The sequence below is a fragment of the Scyliorhinus torazame genome, chromosome 5, assembly GCF_047496885.1.
Source record: "Scyliorhinus torazame isolate Kashiwa2021f chromosome 5, sScyTor2.1, whole genome shotgun sequence".
Lineage (NCBI taxonomy): Eukaryota > Metazoa > Chordata > Chondrichthyes > Carcharhiniformes > Scyliorhinidae > Scyliorhinus > Scyliorhinus torazame.
In genome coordinates this window covers 212,069,561-212,094,555 of record NC_092711.1, presented here as the reverse complement: position 1 = coordinate 212,094,555, position 24,995 = coordinate 212,069,561, and the positions used below count along the sequence as shown (strand labels likewise).

At 61.5% G+C, this 24,995-nt stretch overlaps 1 protein-coding gene across 4 annotated transcripts in view; it reads left to right on the top strand.

Annotated features, from left to right (window-relative positions):
* LOC140420927 (sodium- and chloride-dependent neutral and basic amino acid transporter B(0+)-like) overlaps positions 1-24,995 on the top strand; it is a 149,126-nt gene that overhangs the window by 75,197 nt on the left and 48,934 nt on the right. For all 4 annotated transcript variants that reach the window (XM_072505086.1, XM_072505085.1, XM_072505088.1 and 1 more), the window contains one exon: positions 172-297. In XM_072505086.1, coding sequence (XP_072361187.1) covers positions 172-297 — 126 coding nt within the window. The remainder of the gene's footprint in view (positions 1-171; positions 298-24,995) is intronic.

Here is a 24,995-nt window from a genome sequence, read left to right as displayed (position 1 = left end):
GCATTGACAGCGCTCACCTTGATGAAAGTCATAGCATCTCAGTCAAAATACACAAACACTGGGCAATATTAACCAGATTTTGACAATTTAAATTCAAATTTAGTTAATAGCGACAGTATCTCTTTATTAAGCATCATTAATTTTACCATATCAATTGTATCCACTGGTTAGGTATTGGTTTGGCTTTCGTTGCCTACCCAGAGGCCCTTGCACAGTTGCCGTGGGCACCGTTTTGGTCCATTTTATTTTTCTTCATGCTGCTCACCCTGGGATTCAGCAGTCAGTTTGGAGATTTTGGTAAGTGCCTCCATAAGCCACCTCTATTAAACGTTTATTCAATAAAAATTACAAATTAAAATAATTATAAATTCATATAGGTTGCAAATATCACGGCAACCGGAGAATCGTGCCCGAGGTCAATGGAATTTTCCATTGTACGTGGATTGCACGTGGCATTCTTGAGGCGTGTGGGGCAGGAGGATCACTTCTTAGTCAAAATCTTAGCAGGGATATGTTTAAATATATTCAAGCACTGCCAATATTTGGTAAGAAAGATGCGGAAGCCTTTTTCAAAATCTCATTTGAGAAAGTGGCTAAACAATTGAATTGGCCAAAGACCATGTGGGTAATTTTGGTTCAAACAAAGTTAATAGATAGTAGATAGAGCTTGTGAAGTGTTTACATCACCAACAGAGGCAGTATCTAGGGATCATTATATTGAGGGGAGAAAAAAAATCTATTATTAGCATACGAACAAGTACCAGAAGCCTATAGACAGAATTTTAGAAATCTAAGGGAAGAACCAGGTCAGACATATGTAGAATTTGAAAGAAATATGCAAAATAATGTTGCTTGGCGGATAAGGGGCGGGATTCTCCGACTCCCCACTGGGTCGGAGAATTGCCGGGGAGGCGGCGCAAATCTCGCCCCGACGCTGCCCGCGATATTCTCCGGCCCCCCCAAAATCCCGTCGACGTGAATCGCGCCTCGCAGAATGGCCCCCGGGCCTGCCCCAATTCTCCGGGCCCGATGGGCCGAAGTCCCGCTGACGTGACTACGGGTCATGCCGGCGTAAAGCGAACCAATTTAATGGCATCGACCAGTCATGCTGGTTGATGCTGGCCAGTACGGAGGTAGGTGTCCTTGTGGGGCGGCCGCCGGAGAGGGATGGCACGGCCGCAGTTGGTGGGGGGGTCACAGCGTGCATGCTGGGGGGAGGGGCTGGGGAAGGGGGTTGGGGCTGTGGAGAGGGGAGGGGCTGGGGAGGGGGAGCGGAGGGGGTGAGAGGAGGGGGGGGGGAGGGGACGGGGAGGGAGGGGAGGAGGGGAGGGAGGAGGGGATGGGGAGTGGAGGAGGAGGAGGGGAGGGGGAGGGGGAGGGGAGGATGGGAGGGGAGGGAGAGGGGTGGGGGAGGGGCTGGGGAGGGTGCATGCCACGGAGGAGAGGCGGGGACGGTTGGGGAGGATGCATGTCGGGGAGGAGGGGGGGTATGTTCGACTGGTCAGGTGCCAGCTGGCAACAGTCGTGACCATGCAGTCCATTGCACCTGGCTGTGATGGGGTGGTATGGGCAATGATGACATGTCGTCTATCCCCCCCACCCCCGCCCCACCCCCCAACCCCTGCAGGCCGTTATGTTTGGTCATCACCCAGCGATATTGGCCGCCGTGGCAGGAGCCACACTTCTATAGCCCTGGGAGCAGGAGCAGGAGCGTGCCAGGGCAGCGGCGGAGGCTGCCGCAGAGGAGCGTGCCGCAGGGAGGCAGGTGGCAGCCGCCAAGGCTGGAGAGCCGCCCGCCCGCCCGACAGGACGAGGAGGAGCAGGAGGTGGTGATGCCACGGCGATGGAGACGCCCGATGAGTCCCAGTGTGCACCGGGGCCGCTTGTGGTACCAGGGCCTCACGGATCGGGCATGCAGGAGACTCAGGATGAGGCGGGAAACCGTCGCCCATATCTGCCTCCTGATGGCACACCTGGCACCGCGCGGCAATGGGGGAGGACACTCTCTCCCCGTGGTCGTCAAGGTTACGGTGGCCCTGAACTTTTATGCCACGGGGTCATTCCAGGCGCCGAGTGGGGACCTGTCCGGCATCTCGCAGGCATCGGTGCACCGGCGCATCCGTGCAGTGACAGATGCCCTGTATGCCATTGCGGATCGCTACATCCCGTTCTCGGTGGACCGGGACAGCCAGGATGCCCAGGCAGCGGGCTTCGCTGCCATGGCCAGGATGCCCATGGTCCAGGGGGCGATCGATGGGATGCACGTCGCCGTGCGGCCACCTGTGGATAACAGGGCAGTGTTCACAAATAGGAAGGGGACCTATTCCACGAACGTGCAGGTGTCAGTGACCACCGCATGAGGGTCCTACACGTCAGCGTCCGGTACCCGGGCAGTGTACATGACTCATTCATATTGGCGCAATCTTTCATCCCCACCATGTTCGAGGGACCCCCCCCTCCCCCCGGCTGAGGGGCTGGTTGCAGGGCGACAGGGGTTACCCGTTGCAGGCGTGGCTGATGACGCCTGTACGGAGGTCACAGACTGACGCAGAGAACCGCTACAATGATGCCCATGGGTGTGAAACAGAGGTGCTTTGGGCTGCTGAAGATGCGCTTCAGGTGCCTGGACCGCTCTGGAGGGGCCCTCCAGTACCCATCAGATAGGGCCGGCCGCATCGTTGTGGTTTGCTGCGTGCTGTACAACATAGCCCAGCAGAGGGGCGATGTGCTGCAAGCAGAGGAGGAGGAAGGGGAGGAACAGCGAGACGAGGCGCAGACCTCCCCAGGTGAGGAGAATGGAAGCAATGTTCAGGACAGACGGGCTGGACATGGACAGGAGGCTGCCCACCGTTACCGGCTGGGCCAGCTGGCACGGGATAGGCTGCTAGCCGCCCGGTTCACGGACTAGGGGGGCATGGGAAACGCCGAGTATGGGCACAGACTGTACACTATGGCACCAGCCTACCACCCTCACCCCACCCAACACCAACCACCCTCAGCCCACCCCCAGACACACCACTCCTCCATTGCCGATCCACCTGCGGCACGACGGGCCGGGCTCACACGGTCGCCGGTGGAAGCGTGTCTATTGCAGGCCATGGAGGACGATGAGCTCTGCGATGAGCTCCGGGCTCTACATCGTTAGACAATGTCTGACCCATGGCCACAGTGCCACCCTCCACCCGGACCGTCCCTGCATGCGGCTGTGACACTGCAGCAAACGCTCCTGTTGTCTGCCCGGGGGGATGGCGAGTGTGACCCGGGGGTGGGGGGGGCACACTCACCTGAGGTCGATGTTCTATCACCCCTCACACGCACACTGGCACTCACCTCACACCACCCCCCCGCACGCACGGATAGAGCTCAATGGCAGCTTCTGTAGGTGTGAAAGTGATTTTAATAATAAACAGTTCATACACGTGACCTAGCCCCTATAACTAATCTGTGCCCTGCACCCGTGCCATCTTACTCAGTGTCTAACTTTCTGGCCTTACGGGCCCTATGACTACGTCTAGGTGGTTCCCCAGACGGTACAGCAGAACTGGAGGTGGACTCCTGTGATTCCTGCCCTCTGACACGGGATCCCTTTGGCGGCCGTTTCCTGGGGCGGCCCAGCCTAGATGGGCCTGGCTGCTGCCCGGGCGACTGGGATGGCGAGCTGCCAGCCTGTCCTGCCCGTTGCCAACCAGATGCACCTGGGACGGAAGGGGGGAGTCCGAGGTGTCGCGGTGTTCTGGGACCGCCCCTCCTCCTCCCTTGGGGTGCCCGATGGATCGGTGATGCGAACGGACCGAGCACCGGACACCCCCCCGTGACACCTGGCACTGCCAGTCCTGGAGGCCCGCCCTGGTATCAACAAGGGTCTGCAGGTTTGCAGCCATGGAGCTCAGGGAGTTGGCCATCACTGTCTGTGTCTGGGCGATGCCGGCCAGCACCTAGGCAATGGTGCCGATGCCCTCAGCCATGGCCTGCAAGACTGGCCCATGGCCTGCTGAGACTGGACCACGGCGTTGAGCGCTTCTGCGATCTGCTGCTGGCTCTGGCTCATGGTTGCCTGTGAGAGGGCAGCCATGTCCTGGGCCACGAACGCCGCCTGCACGGAAAGCCCCACACCTTGCATACTGCGACCCATGTCTGACACCGTCGCACCCATTGCCTCCACCGCGGACTCCAACCGTGCGGTATCAGCCTGGGTGGCACGCATGACCGACACCACACCCTGCTCCTGCACGCGGGTGGAATCCTCCACCTTCATCTGCAGCTGCCGCAAGCCGGCCGTCACCCGCTTAGGTCATCCCTTGGTCCGTGCCTGCATCAGGTCTATCTTGTGCGGCAGTGTCCTGTGTGTTAGTGTCCTGTGTGTTTGTGTCCTGTGTGTTAGTGTCCTGTGTGTTCGTGTCCTGGGCATCAGTGTCCAGGGCATCGGTGTCCTGTGTGTTAGTGTCCTGTGTGTCGGGGTCCTGTGTGTTAGTGTCCTGGGCATCGGTGTCCTGTGTGTTAGTGTCCTGTGTGTTAGGGTCCTGTGTGTTAGAGTCCTGTGTGTCGGTGTCCTGTGTGTTAGGGTCCTGTGTGTTGGTGTCCTGTGTGTCGGTGCCCTGTGTGTCGGTGTCCTTGTGTTAGGGTCCTGTGTGTTAGGGTCCTGTGTGTTAGGGTCCTGTGTGTCGGTGTCCAGTGTGTTAGGGTCCTGTGTGTTAGGGTCCTGTGTGTTGGTGTCCTGTGTGTCGGTGCCCTGTGTGTCGGTGTCCTGTGTGTCGGTGTCCTTGTGTTAGGGTCCTGTGTGTTAGGGTCCTGTGTGTTAGGGTCCTGTGTGTCGGTGTCCAGTGTGTTAGGGTCCTGTGTGTTAGAGTCCTGTGTGTCGGTGTCCTGTGTGTTAGGGTCCTGTGTGTTGGTGCCCTGTGTGTCGGTGCCCTGTGTGTCGGTGTCCTTGTGTTAGGGTCCTGTGTGTTAGGGTCCTGTGTGTCGGTGTCCAGTGTGTTAGGGTCCTGTGTGTCACGGTCCTGTGTGCCGGTGTCCTGTGTGTTGGTGTCCTGTGTGTTAGGGTCCTGTGTGTCGGTGTCCTGTGTGTCGGTGACTTGTGTGTCAGTGTCCTGTGTGTTAGGGTCCGGTATGTTAGGGACCTGTGTGTCTGTGTCCTGTGTGTTAGGGTCCTGTGTGTTAGGGTCCTGTGTGTTAGGGTCCTGAGTGTCGGTGTCCTGTGTGTCGGTGTCCTGTGTGTCGGTGTCCTGTGTGTTAGGGTCCTGTGTGTCAGTGTCCTGTGTGTTAGGGTCGTGTGTCGGTGTCCTGTGTGTCGGTGTCCTGTGTGTTAGGGTCCTGTGTGTCGGTGTCCTGTGTGTTAGGGTCCTGTGTGTCGGTGTCCCGTGTGTCGGTGTCCTGTGTGTCAGTGTCCTGTGTGTTAGGGTCCTGTGTGTTAGGGACCTGTGTGTCTGTGTCCTGTGTGTTAGGGTCCTGTGTGTTAGGGTCCTGTGTGTTAGCGCCCTGAGTGTCGGTGTCCTGTGTGTCGGTGTTCTGTGTGTCGGTGTCCTGTGTGTCGGTGTCCTGTGTGTTCGGGTCCTGTGTGTCAGTGTCCTGTGTGTCGGTGTCCTGTGTGTCGGTGTCCTGTGTGTTAGGATCCTGTGTGTCGGTGTCCTGTGTGTCGGTGTCCTGTGTGTCAGTGTCCTGTGTGTTAGGATCCTGTGTGTTAGGGTCCTGTGTGTTAGGGTCCTGGGTGTCGGTGTCCTGTGTGTCGGTGTCCTGTGTGTTAGGGTCCTGTGTGTCGGTGTCCTGTGTGTCGGTGTCCTGTGTGTTAGGGTCCTGTGTGTCGGTGTCCTGTGTGTCGGTGTCCTGTGTGTTAGGATCCTGTGTGTTAGGGTCCTGTGTGTTAGGGTCCTGGGTGTCGGTGTCCTGTGTGTCGGTGTCCTGTGTGTCGGTGTCCTGTGTGTTCGGGTCCTGTGTGTTAGGGTCCTGTGTGTTGGTGTCCTGTGTGTCGGTGTCCTGTGTGTTAGGGTCCTGGGTGTCGGTGTCCTTTGTGTTAGGGTCCTGTGTGTTAGGGTCCTTTGTGTTACTGTCCTGGGCGTCAGTGTCCTGGGCGTCAGTGTCCTGTGTGTTAGGGTCCTGTGTGTCGGTGTCTTGTGTGTCGGTGTCCTGTGTGTCGGTGTCCTGTGTGTTAGGGTCCTGTGTGTCGGTGTCCTGTGTGTTCGGGTCCTGTGTGTTAAGGTCCTGTGTGTTGGTGTCCTGTGTGTTCGGGTCCTGTGTGTTAGGGTCCTGTGTGTTGGTGTCCTGTGTGTCGGTGTCCTGTGTGTTAGGGTCCTGGGTGTCGGTGTCCTGTGTGTTAGGGTCCTGTGTGTTAGGGTCCTTTGTGTTACTGTCCTGGGCATCAGTGTCCTGGGCGTCAGTGTCCTGTGTGTTAGGGTCCTGTGTGTCGGTGTCTTGTGTGTCGGTATCCTGTGTGTTGGTGTCCTGGGTGTCAGTGTCCTGGGTGTCAGTGTCCTGGGTGTCGGTGTCCTGGGTGTCAGTGTCCTGGGTGTCAGTGTCCTGGGTGTCGGTGTCCTGGGTGTCAGTGTCCTGGGTGTCAGTGTCCTGGGTGTCGGTGTCCTGGGTGTCAGTGTCCTGGGTGTCAGTGTCCTGGGTGTCGGTGTCCTGGTTGTCGGTGTCCTGGGTGGGTGTGTCCTGGGTGTCAGTGTCCTGGGTGTCAGTGTCCTGGGTGTCAGTGTCCTGGGTGTCAGTGTCCTGGGTGTCGGTGTCCTGGGTGTCAGTATCCTGGGTGTCAGTGTCCTGGGTGTCAGTGTCCTGGGTGTCGGTGTCCTGGGTGTCGGTGTCCTGGGTGTCGGTGTCCTGGGTGTCAGTGTCCTGGGTGTCAGTGTCCTGGGTGTCGGTGTCCTGGGTGGGTGTGTCCTGGGTGTCGGTGTCCTGGGTGTCGGTGTCCTGGGTGTCAGTGTCCTGGGTGTCGGTGTCCTGGGTGTCAGTGTCCTGGGTGTCGGTGTCCTGGGTGGGTGTGTCCTGGGTGTCAGTGTCCTGGGTGTCAGTGTCCTGGGTGTCAGTGTCCTGTGTGTCGGTGTCCTGGGTGTCGGTGTCCTGGGTGGGTGTGTCCTGGGTGTCGGTGTCCTGGGTGTCGGTGTCCTGGGTGGGTGTGTCCTGTGTGTCGGTGTCCTGGGTGTCGGTGTCCTGGGTGGGTGTGTCCTGGGTGTCGGTGTCCTGGGTGTCGGTGTCCTGGGTGTCAGTGTCCTGTGTGTCGGTGTCCTGGGTGTCGGTGTCCTGGGTGGGTGTGTCCTGGGTGTCAGTGTCCTGGGTGTCGGTGTCCTGGGTGGGTGTGTCCTGGGTGTCAGTGTCCTGGGTGTCGGTGTCCTGGGTGTCTGTGTCCTGGGTGTCGGTGTCCTGGGTGTCAGTGTCCTGGGTGTCAGTGTCCTGGGTGTCGGTGCCCTGGGTGTCGGTGTCCTGGGTGGGTGTGCCCTGGGTGTCGGTGTCCTGGGTGTTGGTGTCCTGGGTGTCGGTGTCCTGGGTGTCGGTGTCCTGGGTGTCTGTGTCCTGGGTGGGTGTGTCCTGGGTGGGTGTGTCCTGGGTGTCAGTGTCCTGGGTGTCAGTGTCCTGGGTGTCTGTGTCCTGGGTGGGTGTGTCCTGGGTGTCGGTGTCCTGGTTGTCGGTGTCCTGGGTGGGTGTGTCCTGGGTGTCAGTGTCCTGGGTGTCGGTGTCCTGGGTGTCAGTGTCCTGGGTGTCGGTGTCCAGGGTGTCAGGGCCCTGGGTGTCAGTGTCATGGGTGTCGGTGTCCTGGGTGTCGGTGTCCTGGGTGTCAGTGTCCTGGGTGTCTGTGTCCTGGGTGTCGGTGTCCTGGGTGGGTGTGTCCTGGGTGTCGGTGTCCTGGGTGTCGGTGTCCTGGGTGTCGGTGTCCTGGGTGTCAGTGTCCTGGGTGTCGGTGTCCTGGGTGTCAGTTTCCTGGGTGGGTGTGTCCTGGGTGTCGGTGCCCTGGGTGTCAGTGTCCTGGGTGTCGGTGTCCTGGGTGGGTGTGTCCTGGGTGTCAGGGTCCTGGGTGTCGGTGTCCAGGGTGTCGGTGTCCTGGGTGTCGGTGTCCTGGGTGTCAGTGTCCTGGGTGTCAGTGTCCTGGGTGTCAGTGTCCTAGGTGGGTGTGTCCTGGGTGTCGGTGCCCTGGGTGTCAGTGTCCTGGGTGTCGGTGTCCTGGGTGGGTGTGTCCTGGGTGGGTGTGTCCTGGGTGGGTGTGTCCTGGGTGTCGGTGTCCTGGGTGTCAGGATCCTGTGTGTTAGGGTCCTGTGTGTTAGGGTCCTGGGTGTCGGTGTCCTGTGTGTCGGTGTCCTGTGTGTTCGGGTCCTGTGTGTTAGGGTCCTGTGTGTTGGTGTCCTGTGTGTCGGTGTCCTGTGTGTTAGGGTCCTGGGTGTCGGTGTCCTTTGTGTTAGGGTCCTGTGTGTTAGGGTCCTTTGTGTTACTGTCCTGGGCGTCAGTGTCCTGGGCGTCAGTGTCCTGTGTGTTAGGGTCCTGTGTGTCGGTGTCTTGTGTGTCGGTGTCCTGTGTGTCGGTGTCCTGTGTGTTAGGGTCCTGTGTGTCGGTGTCCTGTGTGTTCGGGTCCTGTGTGTTAAGGTCCTGTGTGTTGGTGTCCTGTGTGTTCGGGTCCTGTGTGTTAGGGTCCTGTGTGTTGGTGTCCTGTGTGTCGGTGTCCTGTGTGTTAGGGTCCTGGGTGTCGGTGTCCTGTGTGTTAGGGTCCTGTGTGTTAGGGTCCTTTGTGTTACTGTCCTGGGCATCAGTGTCCTGGGCGTCAGTGTCCTGTGTGTTAGGGTCCTGTGTGTCGGTGTCTTGTGTGTCGGTATCCTGTGTGTTGGTGTCCTGGGTGTCAGTGTCCTGGGTGTCAGTGTCCTGGGTGTCAGTGTCCTGGGTGTCGGTGTCCTGGGTGTCAGTGTCCTGGGTGTCAGTGTCCTGGGTGTCGGTGTCCTGGGTGTCAGTGTCCTGGGTGTCAGTGTCCTGGGTGTCGGTGTCCTGGTTGTCGGTGTCCTGGGTGGGTGTGTCCTGGGTGTCGGTGTCCTGGGTGTCAGTGTCCTGGGTGTCAGTGTCCTGGGTGTCAGTGTCCTGGGTGTCGGTGTCCTGGGTGTCAGTATCCTGGGTGTCAGTGTCCTGGGTGTCGGTGTCCTGGGTGTCGGTGTCCTGGGTGTCGGTGTCCTGGGTGTCAGTGTCCTGGGTGTCAGTGTCCTGGGTGTCGGTGTCCTGGGTGGGTGTGTCCTGGGTGTCGGTGTCCTGGGTGTCGGTGTCCTGGGTGTCAGTGTCCTGGGTGTCGGTGTCCTGGGTGTCAGTGTCCTGGGTGTCGGTGTCCTGGGTGGGTGTGTCCTGGGTGTCAGTGTCCTGGGTGTCAGTGTCCTGGGTGTCAGTGTCCTGTGTGTCGGTGTCCTGGGTGTCGGTGTCCTGGGTGTCAGTGTCCTGGGTGTCGGTGTCCAGGGTGTCAGGGCCCTGGGTGTCAGTGTCATGGGTGTCGGTGTCCTGGGTGTCGGTGTCCTGGGTGTCAGTGTCCTGGGTGTCTGTGTCCTGGGTGTCGGTGTCCTGGGTGGGTGTGTCCTGCGTGTCGGTGTCCTGGGTGTCGGTGTCCTGGGTGTCGGTGTCCTGGGTGTCGGTGTCCTGGGTGTCAGTGTCCTGGGTGTCGGTGTCCTGGGTGTCAGTGTCCTGGGTGGGTGTGTCCTGGGTGTCGGTGCCCTGGGTGTCAGTGTCCTGGGTGTCGGTGTCCTGGGTGGGTGTGTCCTGGGTGTCAGGGTCCTGGGTGTCGGTGTCCAGGGTGTCGGTGTCCTGGGTGTCGGTGTCCTGGGTGTCAGTGTCCTGGGTGTCAGTGTCCTGGGTGTCAGTGTCCTGGGTGGGTGTGTCCTGGGTGTCGGTGCCCTGGGTGTCAGTGTCCTGGGTGTCGGTGTCCTGGGTGGGTGTGTCCTGGGTGGGTGTGTCCTGGGTGGGTGTGTCCTGGGTGTCGGTGTCCTGGGTGTCAGGATCCTGTGTGTTAGGGTCCTGTGTGTTAGGGTCCTGGGTGTCGGTGTCCTGTGTGTCGGTGTCCTGTGTGTTCGGGTCCTGTGTGTTAGGGTCCTGTGTGTTGGTGTCCTGTGTGTCGGTGTCCTGTGTGTTAGGGTCCTGGGTGTCGGTGTCCTTTGTGTTAGGGTCCTGTGTGTTAGGGTCCTTTGTGTTACTGTCCTGGGCGTCAGTGTCCTGGGCGTCAGTGTCCTGTGTGTTAGGGTCCTGTGTGTCGGTGTCTTGTGTGTCGGTGTCCTGTGTGTCGGTGTCCTGTGTGTTAGGGTCCTGTGTGTCGGTGTCCTGTGTGTTCGGGTCCTGTGTGTTAAGGTCCTGTGTGTTGGTGTCCTGTGTGTTCGGGTCCTGTGTGTTAGGGTCCTGTGTGTTGGTGTCCTGTGTGTCGGTGTCCTGTGTGTTAGGGTCCTGGGTGTCGGTGTCCTGTGTGTTAGGGTCCTGTGTGTTAGGGTCCTTTGTGTTACTGTCCTGGGCATCAGTGTCCTGGGCGTCAGTGTCCTGTGTGTTAGGGTCCTGTGTGTCGGTGTCTTGTGTGTCGGTATCCTGTGTGTTGGTGTCCTGGGTGTCAGTGTCCTGGGTGTCAGTGTCCTGGGTGTCGGTGTCCTGGGTGTCAGTGTCCTGGGTGTCAGTGTCCTGGGTGTCGGTGTCCTGGGTGTCAGTGTCCTGGGTGTCAGTGTCCTGGGTGTCTGTGTCCTGGGTGTCGGTGTCCTGGGTGTCAGTGTCCTGGGTGTCAGTGTCCTGGGTGTCGGTGTCCTGGTTGTCGGTGTCCTGGGTGGGTGTGTCCTGGGTGTCGGTGTCCTGGGTGTCAGTGTCCTGGGTGTCAGTGTCCTGGGTGTCAGTGTCCTGGGTGTCAGTGTCCTGGGTGTCGGTGTCCTGGGTGTCAGTATCCTGGGTGTCAGTGTCCTGGGTGTCAGTGTCCTGGGTGTCGGTGTCCTGGGTGTCGGTGTCCTGGGTGTCAGTGTCCTGGGTGTCAGTGTCCTGGGTGTCGGTGTCCTGGGTGGGTGTGTCCTGGGTGTCGGTGTCCTGGGTGTCGGTGTCCTGGGTGTCAGTGTCCTGGGTGTCGGTGTCCTGGGTGTCAGTGTCCTGGGTGTCGGTGTCCTGGGTGGGTGTGTCCTGGGTGTCAGTGTCCTGGGTGTCAGTGTCCTGGGTGTCAGTGTCCTGTGTGTCGGTGTCCTGGGTGTCGGTGTCCTGGGTGGGTGTGTCCTGGGTGTCGGTGTCCTGGGTGTCGGTGTCCTGGGTGGGTGTGTCCTGTGTGTCGGTGTCCTGGGTGTCGGTGTCCTGGGTGGGTGTGTCCTGGGTGTCGGTGTCCTGGGTGTCGGTGTCCTGGGTGTCAGTGTCCTGTGTGTCGGTGTCCTGGGTGTCGGTGTCCTGGGTGGGTGTGTCCTGGGTGTCAGTGTCCTGGGTGTCGGTGTCCTGGGTGGGTGTGTCCTGGGTGTCAGTGTCCTGGGTGTCGGTGTCCTGGGTGTCTGTGTCCTGGGTGTCGGTGTCCTGGGTGTCAGTGTCCTGGGTGTCAGTGTCCTGGGTGTCGGTGCCCTGGGTGTCGGTGTCCTGGGTGGGTGTGCCCTGGGTGTCGGTGTCCTGGGTGTTGGTGTCCTGGGTGTCGGTGTCCTGGGTGTCGGTGTCCTGGGTGTCTGTGTCCTGGGTGGGTGTGTCCTGGGTGGGTGTGTCCTGGGTGTCAGTGTCCTGGGTGTCAGTGTCCTGGGTGTCTGTGTCCTGGGTGGGTGTGTCCTGGGTGTCGGTGTCCTGGTTGTCGGTGTCCTGGGTGGGTGTGTCATGGGTGTCGGTGTCCTGGGTGTCGGTGTCCTGGGTGTCTGTGTCCTGGGTGTCGGTGTCCTGGGTGGGTGTGTCCTGGGTGTCGGTGTCCTGGGTGTCGGTGTCCTGGGTGGGTGTGTCCTGGGTGTCGGTGTCCTGGGTGTCGATGTCCTGGGTGTCGGTGTCCTGGGTGTCGGTGCCCTGGGTGTCAGTGTCCTGGGTGTCGGTGTCCTGGGTGTCGGTGTCCTGGGTGGGTGTGTCCGGGGTGTCGGTGCCCTGGGTGTCGGTGTCCTGGGTGTCAGGGTCCTGGGTGTCAGTGTCCTGGGTGGGTGTGTCCTGGGTGTCGGTGCCCTGGGTGTCAGTGTCCTGGGTGTCGGTGTCCTGGGTGGGTGTGTCCTGGGTGGGTGTGTCCTGGGTGGGTGTGTCCTGGGTGTCGGTGTCCTGGGTGTCAGGGTCCTGGGTGTCGGTGTCCTGGGTGGGTGTGTCCTGGGTGTCAGTGTCCTGGGTGGGTGTGTCCTGGGTGGGTGTGTCCTGGGTGTCGGTGTCCTGGGTGTCAGTGTCCTGGGTGTCGGTGTCCTGGGTGGGTGTGTCCTGGGTGGGTGTGTCCTGGGTGTCGGTGTCCTGGGTGTCAGGGTCCTGGGTGTCGGTGTCCTGGGTGGGTGTGTCCTGGGTGGGTGTGTCCTGGGTGTCGGTGTCCTGGGTGTCAGTGTCCTGGGTGTCGGTGTCCTGGGTGGGTGTGCCCTGGGTGTCAGTGTCCTGGGTGTCGGTGTCCTGGGTGTCGGTGTCCTGGGTGTCAGTGTCCTGGGTGTCAGTGTCCTGGGTGTCGGTGTCCTGGGTGGGTGTGTCCTGGGTGGGTGTGTCCTCGGTGTCAGTGTCCTGGGTGTCAGTGTCCTGGGTGTCGGTGTCCTGGGTGGGTGTGTCCTGGGTGGGTGTGTCCTGGGTGTCGGTGTCCTGGGTGGGTGTGCCCTGGGTGTCGGTGTCCTGGGTGTTGGTGTCCTGGTTGTCAGTGTCCTGGGTGTCAGTGTCCTGGGTGTCGGTGTCCTGGGTGTCGGTGTCCTGGGTGTCAGTGTACTGGGTGCCGGTGTCCTGGGTGTCAGTGTCCTGGGTGTCAGTGTCCTGGGTGTCAGTGTCCTGGGTATCAGGGTCCTGGGTGTCTGTGTCCTGGGTGTTGGTGTCCTGGGTGGGTGTGTCCTGGGTGTCGGTGTCCTGTGAGTCAGTGTCCTGGGTGTCAGTGTCCTGGGTGTCGGTGTCCAGGGTGTCGGTGTCCTGGGTGTCTGTGTCCTGGGTGTCGGTGTCCTGGGTTTCAGTGACCTGGGTGTCAGTGTCCTGGGTGTCAGTGTCCTGGGTGTCGGTGTCCTGGGTGGGTGTGTCCTGGGTGGGTGTGTCCTGGGTGGGTGTGTCCTGGGTGTCGGTGTCCTGGGTGGGTGTGTCCTGGGTGGGTGTGTCCTGGGTGTCAGTGTCCTGGGTGTCGGTGTCCTGGGTGTCAGTGTCCTGGGTGTCGGTGTCCTGGGTGGGTGTGTCCTGGGTGGGTGTGTCCTGGGTGTCGGTGTCCTGGGTGTCAGTGTCCTGGGTGTCAGTGTCCTGGGTGTCGGTGACCTGGGTGTCAGGGTCCTGGGTGTCGGTGTCCTGGGTGTCGGTGTCCTGGGTGTCGGTGTCCTGGGTGTCGGTGTCCTGGGTGGGTGTGTCCTGGGTGTCGGTGTCCTGGGTGGGTGTGTCCTGGGTGGGTGTGTCCTGGGTGTCGGTGTCCTGGGTGTCGGTGACCTGGGTGTCAGTGTCCTGGGTGTCAGTGTCCTGGGTGTCGGTGACCTGGGTGTCAGGGTCCTGGGTGTCAGGGTCCTGGGTGTCGGTGTCCTGGGTGTCAGTGACCTGGGTGTCGGTGACCTGGGTGTCAGGGTCCTGGGTGTCAGGGTCCTGGGTGTCGGTGTCCTGGGTGGGTGTGTCCTGGGTGTCTGTGTCCTGGGTGTCGGTGTCCTGGGTGTCAGTGTCCTGGGTGTCGGTGTCCTGGGTGTCAGTGTCCTGGGTGTCAGTGTCCTGGGTGTCGGTGTCCTGGGTGTCAGTGACCTGGGTGTCGGTGACCTGGGTGTCAGGGTCCTGGGTGTCGGTGTCCTGGTTGTCGGTGTCCTGGGTGGGTGTGTCCTGGGTGTCTGTGTCCTGGGTGTCGGTGTCCTGGGTGTCAGTGTCCTGGGTGTCGGTGTCCTGGGTGTCAGTGTCCTGGGTGTCAGTGTCCTGGGTGTCAGTGTCCTGGGTGTCAGTGTCCTGGGTGTCGGTGTCCTGGGTGTCGGTGTCCTGGGTGTCAGTGTCCTGGGTGTCAGTGTCCTGGGTGTCACTGTCCTGGGTGTCGGTGTCCTGGGTGTCGGTGTCCTGGGTGGATGTGTCCTGGGTGTCTGTGTCCTGGGTGTCAGTGTCCTGGGTGTCAGTGTCCTGGGTGTCAGTGTCCTGGGTGTCGGTGTCCTGGGTGGGTGTGTCCTGGGTGTCGATGTCCTGGGTGTCGGTGTCCTGGGTGTCAGTGTCCTGGGTGTCGGTGTCCTGGGTGGGTGTGTCCTGGGTGTCAGTGACCTGGGTGGGTGTGTCCTGGGTGTCGGTGTCCTGGGTGTCAGTGTCCTGGGTGTCAGTGTCCTGGGTGTCAGTGTCCTGTGTGTCGGTGTCCTGGGTGTCGGTGTCCTGGGTGGGTGTGTCCTGGGTGTCGGTGTCCTGGGTGTCGGTGTCCTGGGTGGGTGTGTCCTGTGTGTCGGTGTCCTGGGTGTCGGTGTCCTGGGTGGGTGTGTCCTGGGTGTCGGTGTCCTGGGTGTCGGTGTCCTGGGTGTCAGTGTCCTGTGTGTCGGTGTCCTGGGTGTCGGTGTCCTGGGTGGGTGTGTCCTGGGTGTCAGTGTCCTGGGTGTCGGTGTCCTGGGTGTCTGTGTCCTGGGTGTCGGTGTCCTGGGTGTCAGTGTCCTGGGTGTCAGTGTCCTGGGTGTCGGTGTCCTGGGTGGGTGTGTCCTGGGTGTTGGTGTCCTGGATGTCGGTGTCCTGGTTGTCGGTGTCCTGGGTGTCGGTGTCCTGGGTGGGTGTGTCCTGGGTGGGTGGGTCCTGGGTGGGTGTGTCCTGGGTGTCGGTGTCCTGGGTGTCGGTGTCCTGGGTGTCTGTGTCCTGGGTGGGTGTGTCCTGGGTGTCAGTGTCCTGGGTGTCAGTGTCCTGGGTGTTGGTGTCCTGGATGTCGGTGTCCTGGTTGTCGGTGTCCTGGGTGTCAGTGTCCTGGGTGTCAGTGTCCTGGGTGTCGGTGTCCTGGGTGTCGGTGTCCTGGGTGTCTGTGTCCTGGGTGGGTGTGTCCTGGGTGTCGGTGTCCTGGGTGTCGGTGTCCTGGGTGTCAGTGTCCTGGGTGTCAGTGTCCTGGGTGTCAGTGTCCTGGGTGTCTGTGTCCTGGGTGGGTGTGTCCTGGGTGGGTGTGTCCTGGGTGTTGGTGTCCTGGGTGTCTGTGTCCTGGGTGTCTGTGTCCTGGGTGGGTGTGTCCTGGGTGTCGGTGTCCTGGGTGTCGGTGTCCTGGGTGTCGGTGCCCTGGGTGTCAGTGTCCTGGGTGTCGGTGTCCTGGGTGGGTGTGTCCTGGGTGGGTGTGTCCTGGGTGTCGGTGTCCTGGGTGTCGGTGTCCTGGGTGTCGGTGTCCTGGGTGGGTGTGTCCTGGGTGGGTGTGTCCTGGGTGTCGGTGTCCTGGGTGTCAGTGTCCTGGGTGTCGGTGTCCTGGGTTTCAGTGTCCTGGGTGTCGGTGTCCTGGGTGTCGGTGTCCTGGGTGTCGGTGTCCTGGGTGTTGGTGTCCTGGGTGTCGGTGTCCTGGGTGTCGGTGTCCTGGGTGTCGGTGTCCTGGGTGGGTGTGTCCTGGGTGGGTGTGTCCTGGGTGGGTGTGTCCTGGGTGGGTGTGTCCTGGGTGTCGGTGTCCTGGGTGTCAGGGCCCTGGGTGTCGGTGTCCTGGGTGGGTGTGTCCTGGGTGTCAGTGTCCTGGGTGGGTGTGTCCTGGGTGTCGGTGCCCTGGGTGTTGGTGTCCTGGGTGGGTGTGTCCTGGGTGGGTGTGTCCTGGGTGTCGGTGTCCTGGGTGTCAGTGTCCTGGGTGTCGGTGTCCTGGGTGGGTGTGTCCTGGGTGGGTGTGTCCTGGGTGTCGGTGTCCTGGATGTCAGGGTCCTGGGTGTCGGTGTCCTGGGTGGGTGTGTCCTGGGTGGGTGTGTCCTGGGTGTCAGTGTCCTGGGTGTCAGTGTCCTGGGTGTCGGTGTCCTGGGTGGGTGTGTCCTGGGTGGGTGTGTCCTGGGTGTCGGTGTCCTGGGTGTCAGTGTCCTGGGTGTCGGTGTCCTGGGTGGGTGTGTCCTGGGTGTCAGTGTCCTGGGTGTCAGTGTCCTGGGTGTCAGTGTCCTGGGTGTCGGTGTCCTGGGTGGGTGTGTCCTGGGTGGGTATGTCCTGGGTGTCAGTGTCCTGGGTGTCAGTGTCCTGGGTGTCGGTGTCCTGGGTGGGTGTGTCCTGGGTGGGTGTGTCCTGGGTGTCGGTGTCCTGGGTGGGTGTGCCCTGGCTGTCGGTGTCCTGGGTGTTGGTGTCCTGGTTGTCAGTGTCCTGGGTGTCAGTGTCCTGGGTGTCGGTGTCCTGGGTGTCGGTGTCCTGGGTGTCAGTGTCCTGGGTGTCGGTGTCCTGGGTGTCAGTGTCCTGGGTGTCAGTGTCCTGGGTGTCAGTGTCCTGGGTATCAGGGTCCTGGGTGTCTGTGTCCTGGGTGTTGGTGTCCTGGGTGGGTGTGTCCTGGGTGTCGGTGTCCTGGGTGTCAGTGTCCTGGGTGTCGGTGTCCAGGGTGTCGGTGTCCTGGGTGTCAGTGTCCTGGGTGTCGGTGTCCAGGGTGTCTGTGTCCTGGGTGTCGGTGTCCTGGGTTTCAGTGACCTGGGTGTCAGTGTCCTGGGTGTCAGTGTCCTGGGTGTCGGTGTCCTGGGTGGGTGTGTCCTGGGTGGGTGTGTCCTGGGTGGGTGTGTCCTGGGTGTCGGTATCCTGGGTGGGTGTGTCCTGGGTGGGTGTGTCCTGGGTGTCAGTGTCCTGGGTGTCGGTGTCCTGGGTGTCAGTGTCCTGGGTGTCGGTGTCCTGGGTGGGTGTGTCCTGGGTGGGTGTATCCTGGGTGTCGGTGTCCTGGGTGTCGGTGTCCTGGGTGTCAGTGTCCTGGGTGTCAGTGTCCTGGGTGTCGGTGACCTGGGTGTCAGGGTCCTGGGTGTCGGTGTCCTGGGTGTCGGTGTCCTGGGTGTCGGTGTCCTGGGTGTCGGTGTCCTGGGTGGGTGTGTCCTAGGTGGGTGTGTCCTGGGTGTCGGTGTCCTGGGTGTCGGTGACCTGGGTGTCAGTGTCCTGGGTGTCAGTGTCCTGGGTGTCGGTGACCTGGGTGTCAGGGTCCTGGGTGTCAGTGACCTGGGTGTCGGTGACCTGGGTGTCAGGGTCCTGGGTGTCAGGGTCCTGGGTGTCGGTGTCCTGGGTGTCGGTGTCCTGGGTGTCAGGGTCCTGGGTGTCGGTGTCCTGGGTGTCGGTGTCCTGGGTGTCAGGGTCCTGGGTGTCGGTGTCCTGGGTGTCGGTGTCCTGGGTGTCAGTGTCCTGGGTGTCGGTGTCCTGGTTGTCGGTGTCCTGGGTGGGTGTGTCCTGGGTTTCAGTGACCTGGGTGTCAGTGTCCTGGGTGTCGGTGTCCTGGGTGTCGGTGTCCTGGGTGGGTGTGTCCTGGGTGTCGGTGTCCTGGGTGTCGGTGTCCTGGGTGGGTGTGTCCTGGGTGTCAGTGTCCTGGGTGTCGGTGTCCTGGGTGGGTGTGCCCTGGGTGTCAGGGTCCTGGGTGTCGGTGTCCTGGGTGTCAGTGTCCTGGGTGGGTGTGCCCTGGGTGTCAGGGTCCTGGGTGTGGGTGTCCTGGGTGTCGGTGTCCTGGGTGTCGGTGTCGTGGGTGGGTGTGTCCTGGGTGTCAGTGTCCTGGGTGTCGGTGTCCTGGGTGGGTGTGTCCTGGGTGTGTGTGTCCTGGGTGGGTGTGCCCTGGGTGTCAGGGTCCTGGGTGTTGGTGTCCTGGGTGTCGGTGTCCTGGGTGTCGGTGTCCTGGTTGTCGGTGTCCTGGGTGGGTGTGTCCTGGGTGTCTGTGTCCTGGGTGTCAGTGTCCTGTGTGTCGGTGTCCTGGTTGTCGGTGTCCTGGGTGGGTGTGTCCTGGGTGTCTGTGTCCTTGGTGTCAGTGTCCTGGGTGTCAGTGTCCTGGGTGTCAGTGTCCTGGGTGTCAGTGTCCTGGGTGTCGGTGTCCTGGGTGGGTGTGTCCTGGGTGGGTGTGCCCTGGGTGTCAGGGTCCTGGGTGTCGGTGTCCTGGGTGGGTGTGTCCTGGGTGTCGGTGTCCTGGGTGGGTGTGCCCTGGGTGTCGGTGTCCTGGGTGTCGGTGTCCTGGGTGTCGGTGTCCTGGGTGTCGGTGTCCTCGGTGGGTGTGTCCTTGGTGTCAGTGTCCTGGGTGTTGGTGTCCTGGGTGTCAGTGTCCTGGGTGTCAGTGTCCTGGGTGTTGGTGTCCTCGGTGGGTGTGTCCTTGGTGTCAGTGTCCTGGGTGTTGGTGTCCTGTGTGTCGGTGTCCTGTGTGTCGGTGTCCTGGGTGTCGGTGTCCTGGGTGTCGGTGTCCTGGGTGGGTGTGTCCTGGGTGTCTGTGTCCTGGGTGTCAGTGTCCTGGGTGTCGGTGTCCTGGGTGTCGGTGTCCTGGGTGTCAGTGTCCTGGGTGTCGGTGTCCTGGGTGTCGGTGTCCTGGGTGTCAGTGTCCTTGGTGTCAGTGTCCTGGGTGTCGATGTCCTGGGTGGATGTGTCCTGGGCGTCAGTGTCCTGGGTGTTGGTGTCCTGGGTGTCAGTGTCCTGGGTGTCGGTGTCCTGGGTGTCGGTGTCCTTCGTGTCAGTGTCCTGGGTGTCGGTGTCCTGGGTGTCGGTGTCCTGGGTGTCGGTGTCCTGGGTGTCAGTGTCCTGGGCGTCAGTGTCCTGGGTGTTGGTCTCCTGGGTGTCAGTGTCCTGGGTGTCGGTGTCCTGGGTGTCGGTGTCCTTCGTGTCAGTGTCCTGGGTGTCGGTGTCCTGGGTGTCGGTGTCCTGGGTGTCGGTGTCCTGGGTGTCTGTGTCCTGGGTGGGTGTGTCCTGGGTGTCACTTTCCTGGGTGGGTGTGTCCTGGGTGTCAGTGTCCTGGTTGTCGGTGTCCTTCGTGTCAGTGTCCTGGGTGTCGGTGTCCTGGGTGTCGGTGTCCTGGGTGTCGGTGTCCTGGGTGTCAGTGTCCTGGGTGTCGGTGTCCTGGGTGTCGGTGTCCTGGGTGTCGGTGTCCTTCGTGTCAGTGTCCTGGGTGTCGGTGTCCTGGGTGTCGGTGTCCTGGGTGTCAGTGTCCTGGGTGTCGGTGTCCTGGGTGTCGGTGTCCTTCGTGTCAGTGTCCTGGATGTCAGTGTCCTGGGTGTCGGTGTCCTGGGTGTCGGTGTCCTTCGTGTCAGTGTCCTGGGTGTCGGTGTCCTGGGTGTCGGTGTCCTTCGTGTCAGTGTCCTGGGTGTCGGTGTCCTGGGTGTCGGTGTCCTGGGTGGGTGTGTCCTGGGTGTCGGTGTCCTGGGTGTCGGTGTCCTTCGTGTCAGTGTCCTGGATGTCAGTGTCCTGGGTGTCAGTGTCCTGGGTGTCAGTGTCCTGGTTGTCGGTGTCCTGGGTGTCACTTTCCTGGGTGTCGTTGTCCTGGGTGTCGGTGTCCTGGGTGTCAGTGTCCTGGGTGTCGGTGTCCTGGGTGTCGGTGTCCTTCGTGTCAGTGTCCTGGGTGTCAGTGTCCTGGGTGTCAGTGTCCTGGGTGTCAGTGTCCTGGGTGTCGGTGTCCTGGGTGGGTGTGTCCTGGGTGTCTGTGTCCTTGGTGTCAGTGTCCTGGGTGTCAGTGTCCTGGGTGTCAGTGTCCTGGGTGTCAGTGTCCTGGGTGTCGGTGTCCTGGGTGGGTGTGTCCTGGGTGGGTGTGCCCTGGGTGTCAGGGTCCTGGGTGTCGGTGTCCTGGGTGGGTGTGTCCTGGGTGTCGGTGTCCTGGGTGGGTGTGCCCTGGGTGTCGGTGTCCTGGGTGTCGGTGTCCTGGGTGTCGGTGTCCTGGGTGTCGGTGTCCTCGGTGGGTGTGTCCTTGGTGTCAGTGTCCTGGGTGTTGGTGTCCTGGGTGTCAGTGTCCTGGGTGTCAGTGTCCTGGGTGTTGGTGTCCTCGGTGGGTGTGTCCTTGGTGTCAGTGTCCTGGGTGTTGGTGTCCTGTGTGTCGGTGTCCTGTGTGTCGGTGTCCTGGGTGTCGGTGTCCTGGGTGTCGGTGTCCTGGGTGGGTGTGTCCTGGGTGTCTGTGTCCTGGGTGTCAGTGTCCTGGGTGTCGGTGTCCTGGGTGTCGGTGTCCTGGGTGTCAGTGTCCTGGGTGTCGGTGTCCTGGGTGTCGGTGTCCTGGGTGTCAGTGTCCTTGGTGTCAGTGTCCTGGGTGTCGATGTCCTGGGTGGATGTGTCCTGGGCGTCAGTGTCCTGGGTGTTGGTGTCCTGGGTGTCAGTGTCCTGGGTGTCGGTGTCCTGGGTGTCGGTGTCCTTCGTGTCAGTGTCCTGGGTGTCGGTGTCCTGGGTGTCGGTGTCCTGGGTGTCGGTGTCCTGGGTGTCAGTGTCCTGGGCGTCAGTGTCCTGGGTGTTGGTGTCCTGGGTGTCAGTGTCCTGGGTGTCGGTGTCCTGGGTGTCGGTGTCCTTCGTGTCAGTGTCCTGGGTGTCGGTGTCCTGGGTGTCGGTGTCCTGGGTGTCGGTGTCCTGGGTGTCTGTGTCCTGGGTGGGTGTGTCCTGGGTGTCACTTTCCTGGGTGGGTGTGTCCTGGGTGTCAGTGTCCTGGTTGTCGGTGTCCTTCGTGTCAGTGTCCTGGGTGTCGGTGTCCTGGGTGTCGGTGTCCTGGGTGTCGGTGTCCTGGGTGTCAGTGTCCTGGGTGTCGGTGTCCTGGGTGTCGGTGTCCTGGGTGTCGGTGTCCTTCGTGTCAGTGTCCTGGGTGTCGGTGTCCTGGGTGTCGGTGTCCTGGGTGTCAGTGTCCTGGGTGTCGGTGTCCTGGGTGTCGGTGTCCTTCGTGTCAGTGTCCTGGATGTCAGTGTCCTGGGTGTCGGTGTCCTGGGTGTCGGTGTCCTTCGTGTCAGTGTCCTGGGTGTCGGTGTCCTGGGTGTCGGTGTCCTTCGTGTCAGTGTCCTGGGTGTCGGTGTCCTGGGTGTCGGTGTCCTGGGTGGGTGTGTCCTGGGTGTCGGTGTCCTGGGTGTCGGTGTCCTTCGTGTCAGTGTCCTGGATGTCAGTGTCCTGGGTGTCAGTGTCCTGGGTGTCAGTGTCCTGGTTGTCGGTGTCCTGGGTGTCACTTTCCTGGGTGTCGTTGTCCTGGGTGTCGGTGTCCTGGGTGTCAGTGTCCTGGGTGTCGGTGTCCTGGGTGTCGGTGTCCTTCGTGTCAGTGTCCTGGGTGTCAGTGTCCTGGGTGTCAGTGTCCTGGGTGTCAGTGTCCTGGGTGTCGGTGTCCTGGGTGGGTGTGTCCTGGGTGTCTGTGTCCTTGGTGTCAGTGTCCTGGGTGTCAGTGTCCTGGGTGTCAGTGTCCTGGGTGTCAGTGTCCTGGGTGTCGGTGTCCTGGGTGGGTGTGTCCTGGGTGGGTGTGCCCTGGGTGTCAGGGTCCTGGGTGTCGGTGTCCTGGGTGGGTGTGTCCTGGGTGTCGGTGTCCTGGGTGGGTGTGCCCTGGGTGTCGGTGTCCTGGGTGTCGGTGTCCTGGGTGTCGGTGTCCTGGGTGTCGGTGTCCTCGGTGGGTGTGTCCTTGGTGTCAGTGTCCTGGGTGTTGGTGTCCTGGGTGTCAGTGTCCTGGGTGTCAGTGTCCTGGGTGTTGGTGTCCTCGGTGGGTGTGTCCTTGGTGTCAGTGTCCTGGGTGTTGGTGTCCTGTGTGTCGGTGTCCTGTGTGTCGGTGTCCTGGGTGTCGGTGTCCTGGGTGTCGGTGTCCTGGGTGGGTGTGTCCTGGGTGTCTGTGTCCTGGGTGTCAGTGTCCTGGGTGTCGGTGTCCTGGGTGTCGGTGTCCTGGGTGTCAGTGTCCTGGGTGTCGGTGTCCTGGGTGTCGGTGTCCTGGGTGTCAGTGTCCTTGGTGTCAGTGTCCTGGGTGTCGATGTCCTGGGTGGATGTGTCCTGGGCGTCAGTGTCCTGGGTGTTGGTGTCCTGGGTGTCAGTGTCCTGGGTGTCGGTGTCCTGGGTGTCGGTGTCCTTCGTGTCAGTGTCCTGGGTGTCGGTGTCCTGGGTGTCGGTGTCCTGGGTGTCGGTGTCCTGGGTGTCAGTGTCCTGGGCGTCAGTGTCCTGGGTGTTGGTGTCCTGGGTGTCAGTGTCCTGGGTGTCGGTGTCCTGGGTGTCGGTGTCCTTCGTGTCAGTGTCCTGGGTGTCGGTGTCCTGGGTGTCGGTGTCCTGGGTGTCGGTGTCCTGGGTGTCTGTGTCCTGGGTGGGTGTGTCCTGGGTGTCACTTTCCTGGGTGGGTGTGTCCTGGGTGTCAGTGTCCTGGTTGTCGGTGTCCTTCGTGTCAGTGTCCTGGGTGTCGGTGTCCTGGGTGTCGGTGTCCTGGGTGTCGGTGTCCTGGGTGTCAGTGTCCTGGGTGTCGGTGTCCTGGGTGTCGGTGTCCTGGGTGTCGGTGTCCTTCGTGTCAGTGTCCTGGGTGTCGGTGTCCTGGGTGTCGGTGTCCTGGGTGTCAGTGTCCTGGGTGTCGGTGTCCTGGGTGTCGGTGTCCTTCGTGTCAGTGTCCTGGATGTCAGTGTCCTGGGTGTCGGTGTCCTGGGTGTCGGTGTCCTTCGTGTCAGTGTCCTGGGTGTCGGTGTCCTGGGTGTCGGTGTCCTTCGTGTCAGTGTCCTGGGTGTCGGTGTCCTGGGTGTCGGTGTCCTGGGTGGGTGTGTCCTGGGTGTCGGTGTCCTGGGTGTCGGTGTCCTTCGTGTCAGTGTCCTGGATGTCAGTGTCCTGGGTGTCAGTGTCCTGGGTGTCAGTGTCCTGGTTGTCGGTGTCCTGGGTGTCACTTTCCTGGGTGTCGTTGTCCTGGGTGTCGGTGTCCAGGGTGTCAGTGTCCTGGGTGTCAGTGTCCAGGGTGTCGGTGTCCTGGTTGTCAGCGTCCTGGGTGTCGGTGTCCTGGTTGTCGGTGTCCTGGGTGTCACTTTCCTGGGTGTCAGTGTCCTGGGTGTCGGTGTCCTGGGTGTCGGTGTCCTGGGTGTCGGTGTCCTGGGTGTCGGTGTCCTGGGTGTCGGTGTCCTGGGTGTCAGTGTCCTGGGTGTCGGTGTCCTGTGTGTCGGTGTCCTGGGTGTCGGTGTCCTGCGTGTCTGTGTCCTGGGTGTCGGTGTCCTGGGTGTCGGTGTCCAGGGTGTCGGTGTCCTGGGTGTCAGTGTCCTGGGTGTCAGTGTCCTGGGTGTCGGTGACCTGGGTGTCAGTGTCCTGGGTGTCGGTGTCCTGGGTGGGTGTGCCCTGGGTGTCAGTGTCCTGGGTGTCGGTGTCCTGGGTGTCAGTGTCCTGGGTGTCGGTGACCTGGGTGTCAGTGTCCTGGGTGTCAGGATATAGGCTAAGGGGAATATGGGGGAAGGGGAGGTGGTGAAACGGGGGGTATGGGGGATATAGGGGAAGGGAGATATGGGGAAGGGGGATTGGGAAAGGGGGATATGGGGGAAGGGGAGGTGGGGAACGGGGGGATATGGGGGTAGGGGGGATATAGGGGAAGGGAGATATGGGGAAGGGGGATTGGGAAAGGGGGATATGGGGCTGGGGAAAGGGGGGATATGGGGGATGGGGAGATTTGGGGAAAGGGGGTTATCTGGAAATGGCGATATGGGGAAGGGGATATGGGGGATGGGGAAAGGGGGGATATGGGGGAAGGGAGGATATGGGGAAGGGGGATATGGGGGAAGTGGGGATATGGGGGATGGGGGGATATGGGGAAGGGGTCTTATGGGGAAAGGGGGGATATGGGGGAAGGGGATATGGGGAAGGGAATGTGGAAAGGGAGGATATGGGGAAAGGGGGAATATGGGGAAGGGATCATGGGGGAAGGGGGGATATGGGGGAAGGTGGGATATGGGGGTAGGGGGTATTTCAGGGAAGGGGCATATAGGGGAAGGGGCATGGCGAAAGCGGGGGATGTGGGGAAAGGGGGATATGGGGAAATGGGGGTTATGGGGGAAGGTGACAGGGGAAAGGGGGGATATGGGGAAAGGGGGGATATTGTGGAAGGGGGATACAGGGGATAGGGAAAGGGGGATATTGGGGAAGGGGGTTTATGGGGAAGGGGGAATGGGGAAAGAGGGGATATGAAGAAAGGGGGGATGGGGAAAGGGGGGATATGGGGAAAGGGGGATATGGGGAAGGGAGGATATGGGGAAGGGAGGATATGGGGATGGGGAAAGGGAGGATAATGGGGAAGGAGGATAAGGGGGAAGGGGTTGGGGAAAGGGGGGATATGGGGAAGGGGGATGGGAAAGGGGGATATGGGGGAAGAGGCATGGGGAAAGGGGGAATCTGGGGGAAGGGGTATATGGGGGTTACGGAAAGGGGGATATGGGTAAGGGAGGTTGTGGGGAGAGGGAAGGGGGAAAGGGGGGATATGGGGGAGGGGGGTTGGGGAAAGGGGCAATATGTGGAAAGGGGGGATATGGGGAAGGGGGATAGGGGATGGGGAAAGGGAGGATAAGGGGGAAGGAGGATAAGGGGAAGGGGGTTGGGGAAAGGGGGGATATGGGGAAGGGGATCGGGAAAGGGGGATACGGGGAAGGGGGATGGGGAAAGGGGGAATCTGGGGGAAAGGGGATATGGGGATGGGGAAAGGGGGGATATGGGGGAAGGGGATATGGGGAAAAGGGAATATGAGGAAGGGGAACATGAGGAAGGGGATGGGGAAAGGGGGGATGGGGAAAGGGGGGAAATGGTGGAAGAGGGGATTGGGGAAAGGGGGGATATGATGGAAGGGGGATATGGGAGAAGGGGGGAATGGGGAAAGGGGGATATGGGGAACAGGATGTGGGGAAAGGGGGGCTACGGGGGTAGGAGGGATGGGGAAAGGGGGATAGGGGGAAGGGAGATAAGGGGGAAGGGGAAACGGGGAAGGGGAAAATGAAGGAAGGGGGGGGTGGGGAATGGGGATATGGGGAAAGGGGGTTATGGGGAAGGGGGGATATGGGGGAAGGGGGGATTGGGGAAAGGGGGGATTTGGGGAAGGGGGAATTGGGGAAAGGGGGGATATGGGGAAGGGGGGATTTGGGGAAAGGGGGATATGGGGAAAAGGGGATATGGGGAAGGGGGATATGGGGATGGGGAAAGGGGGGATA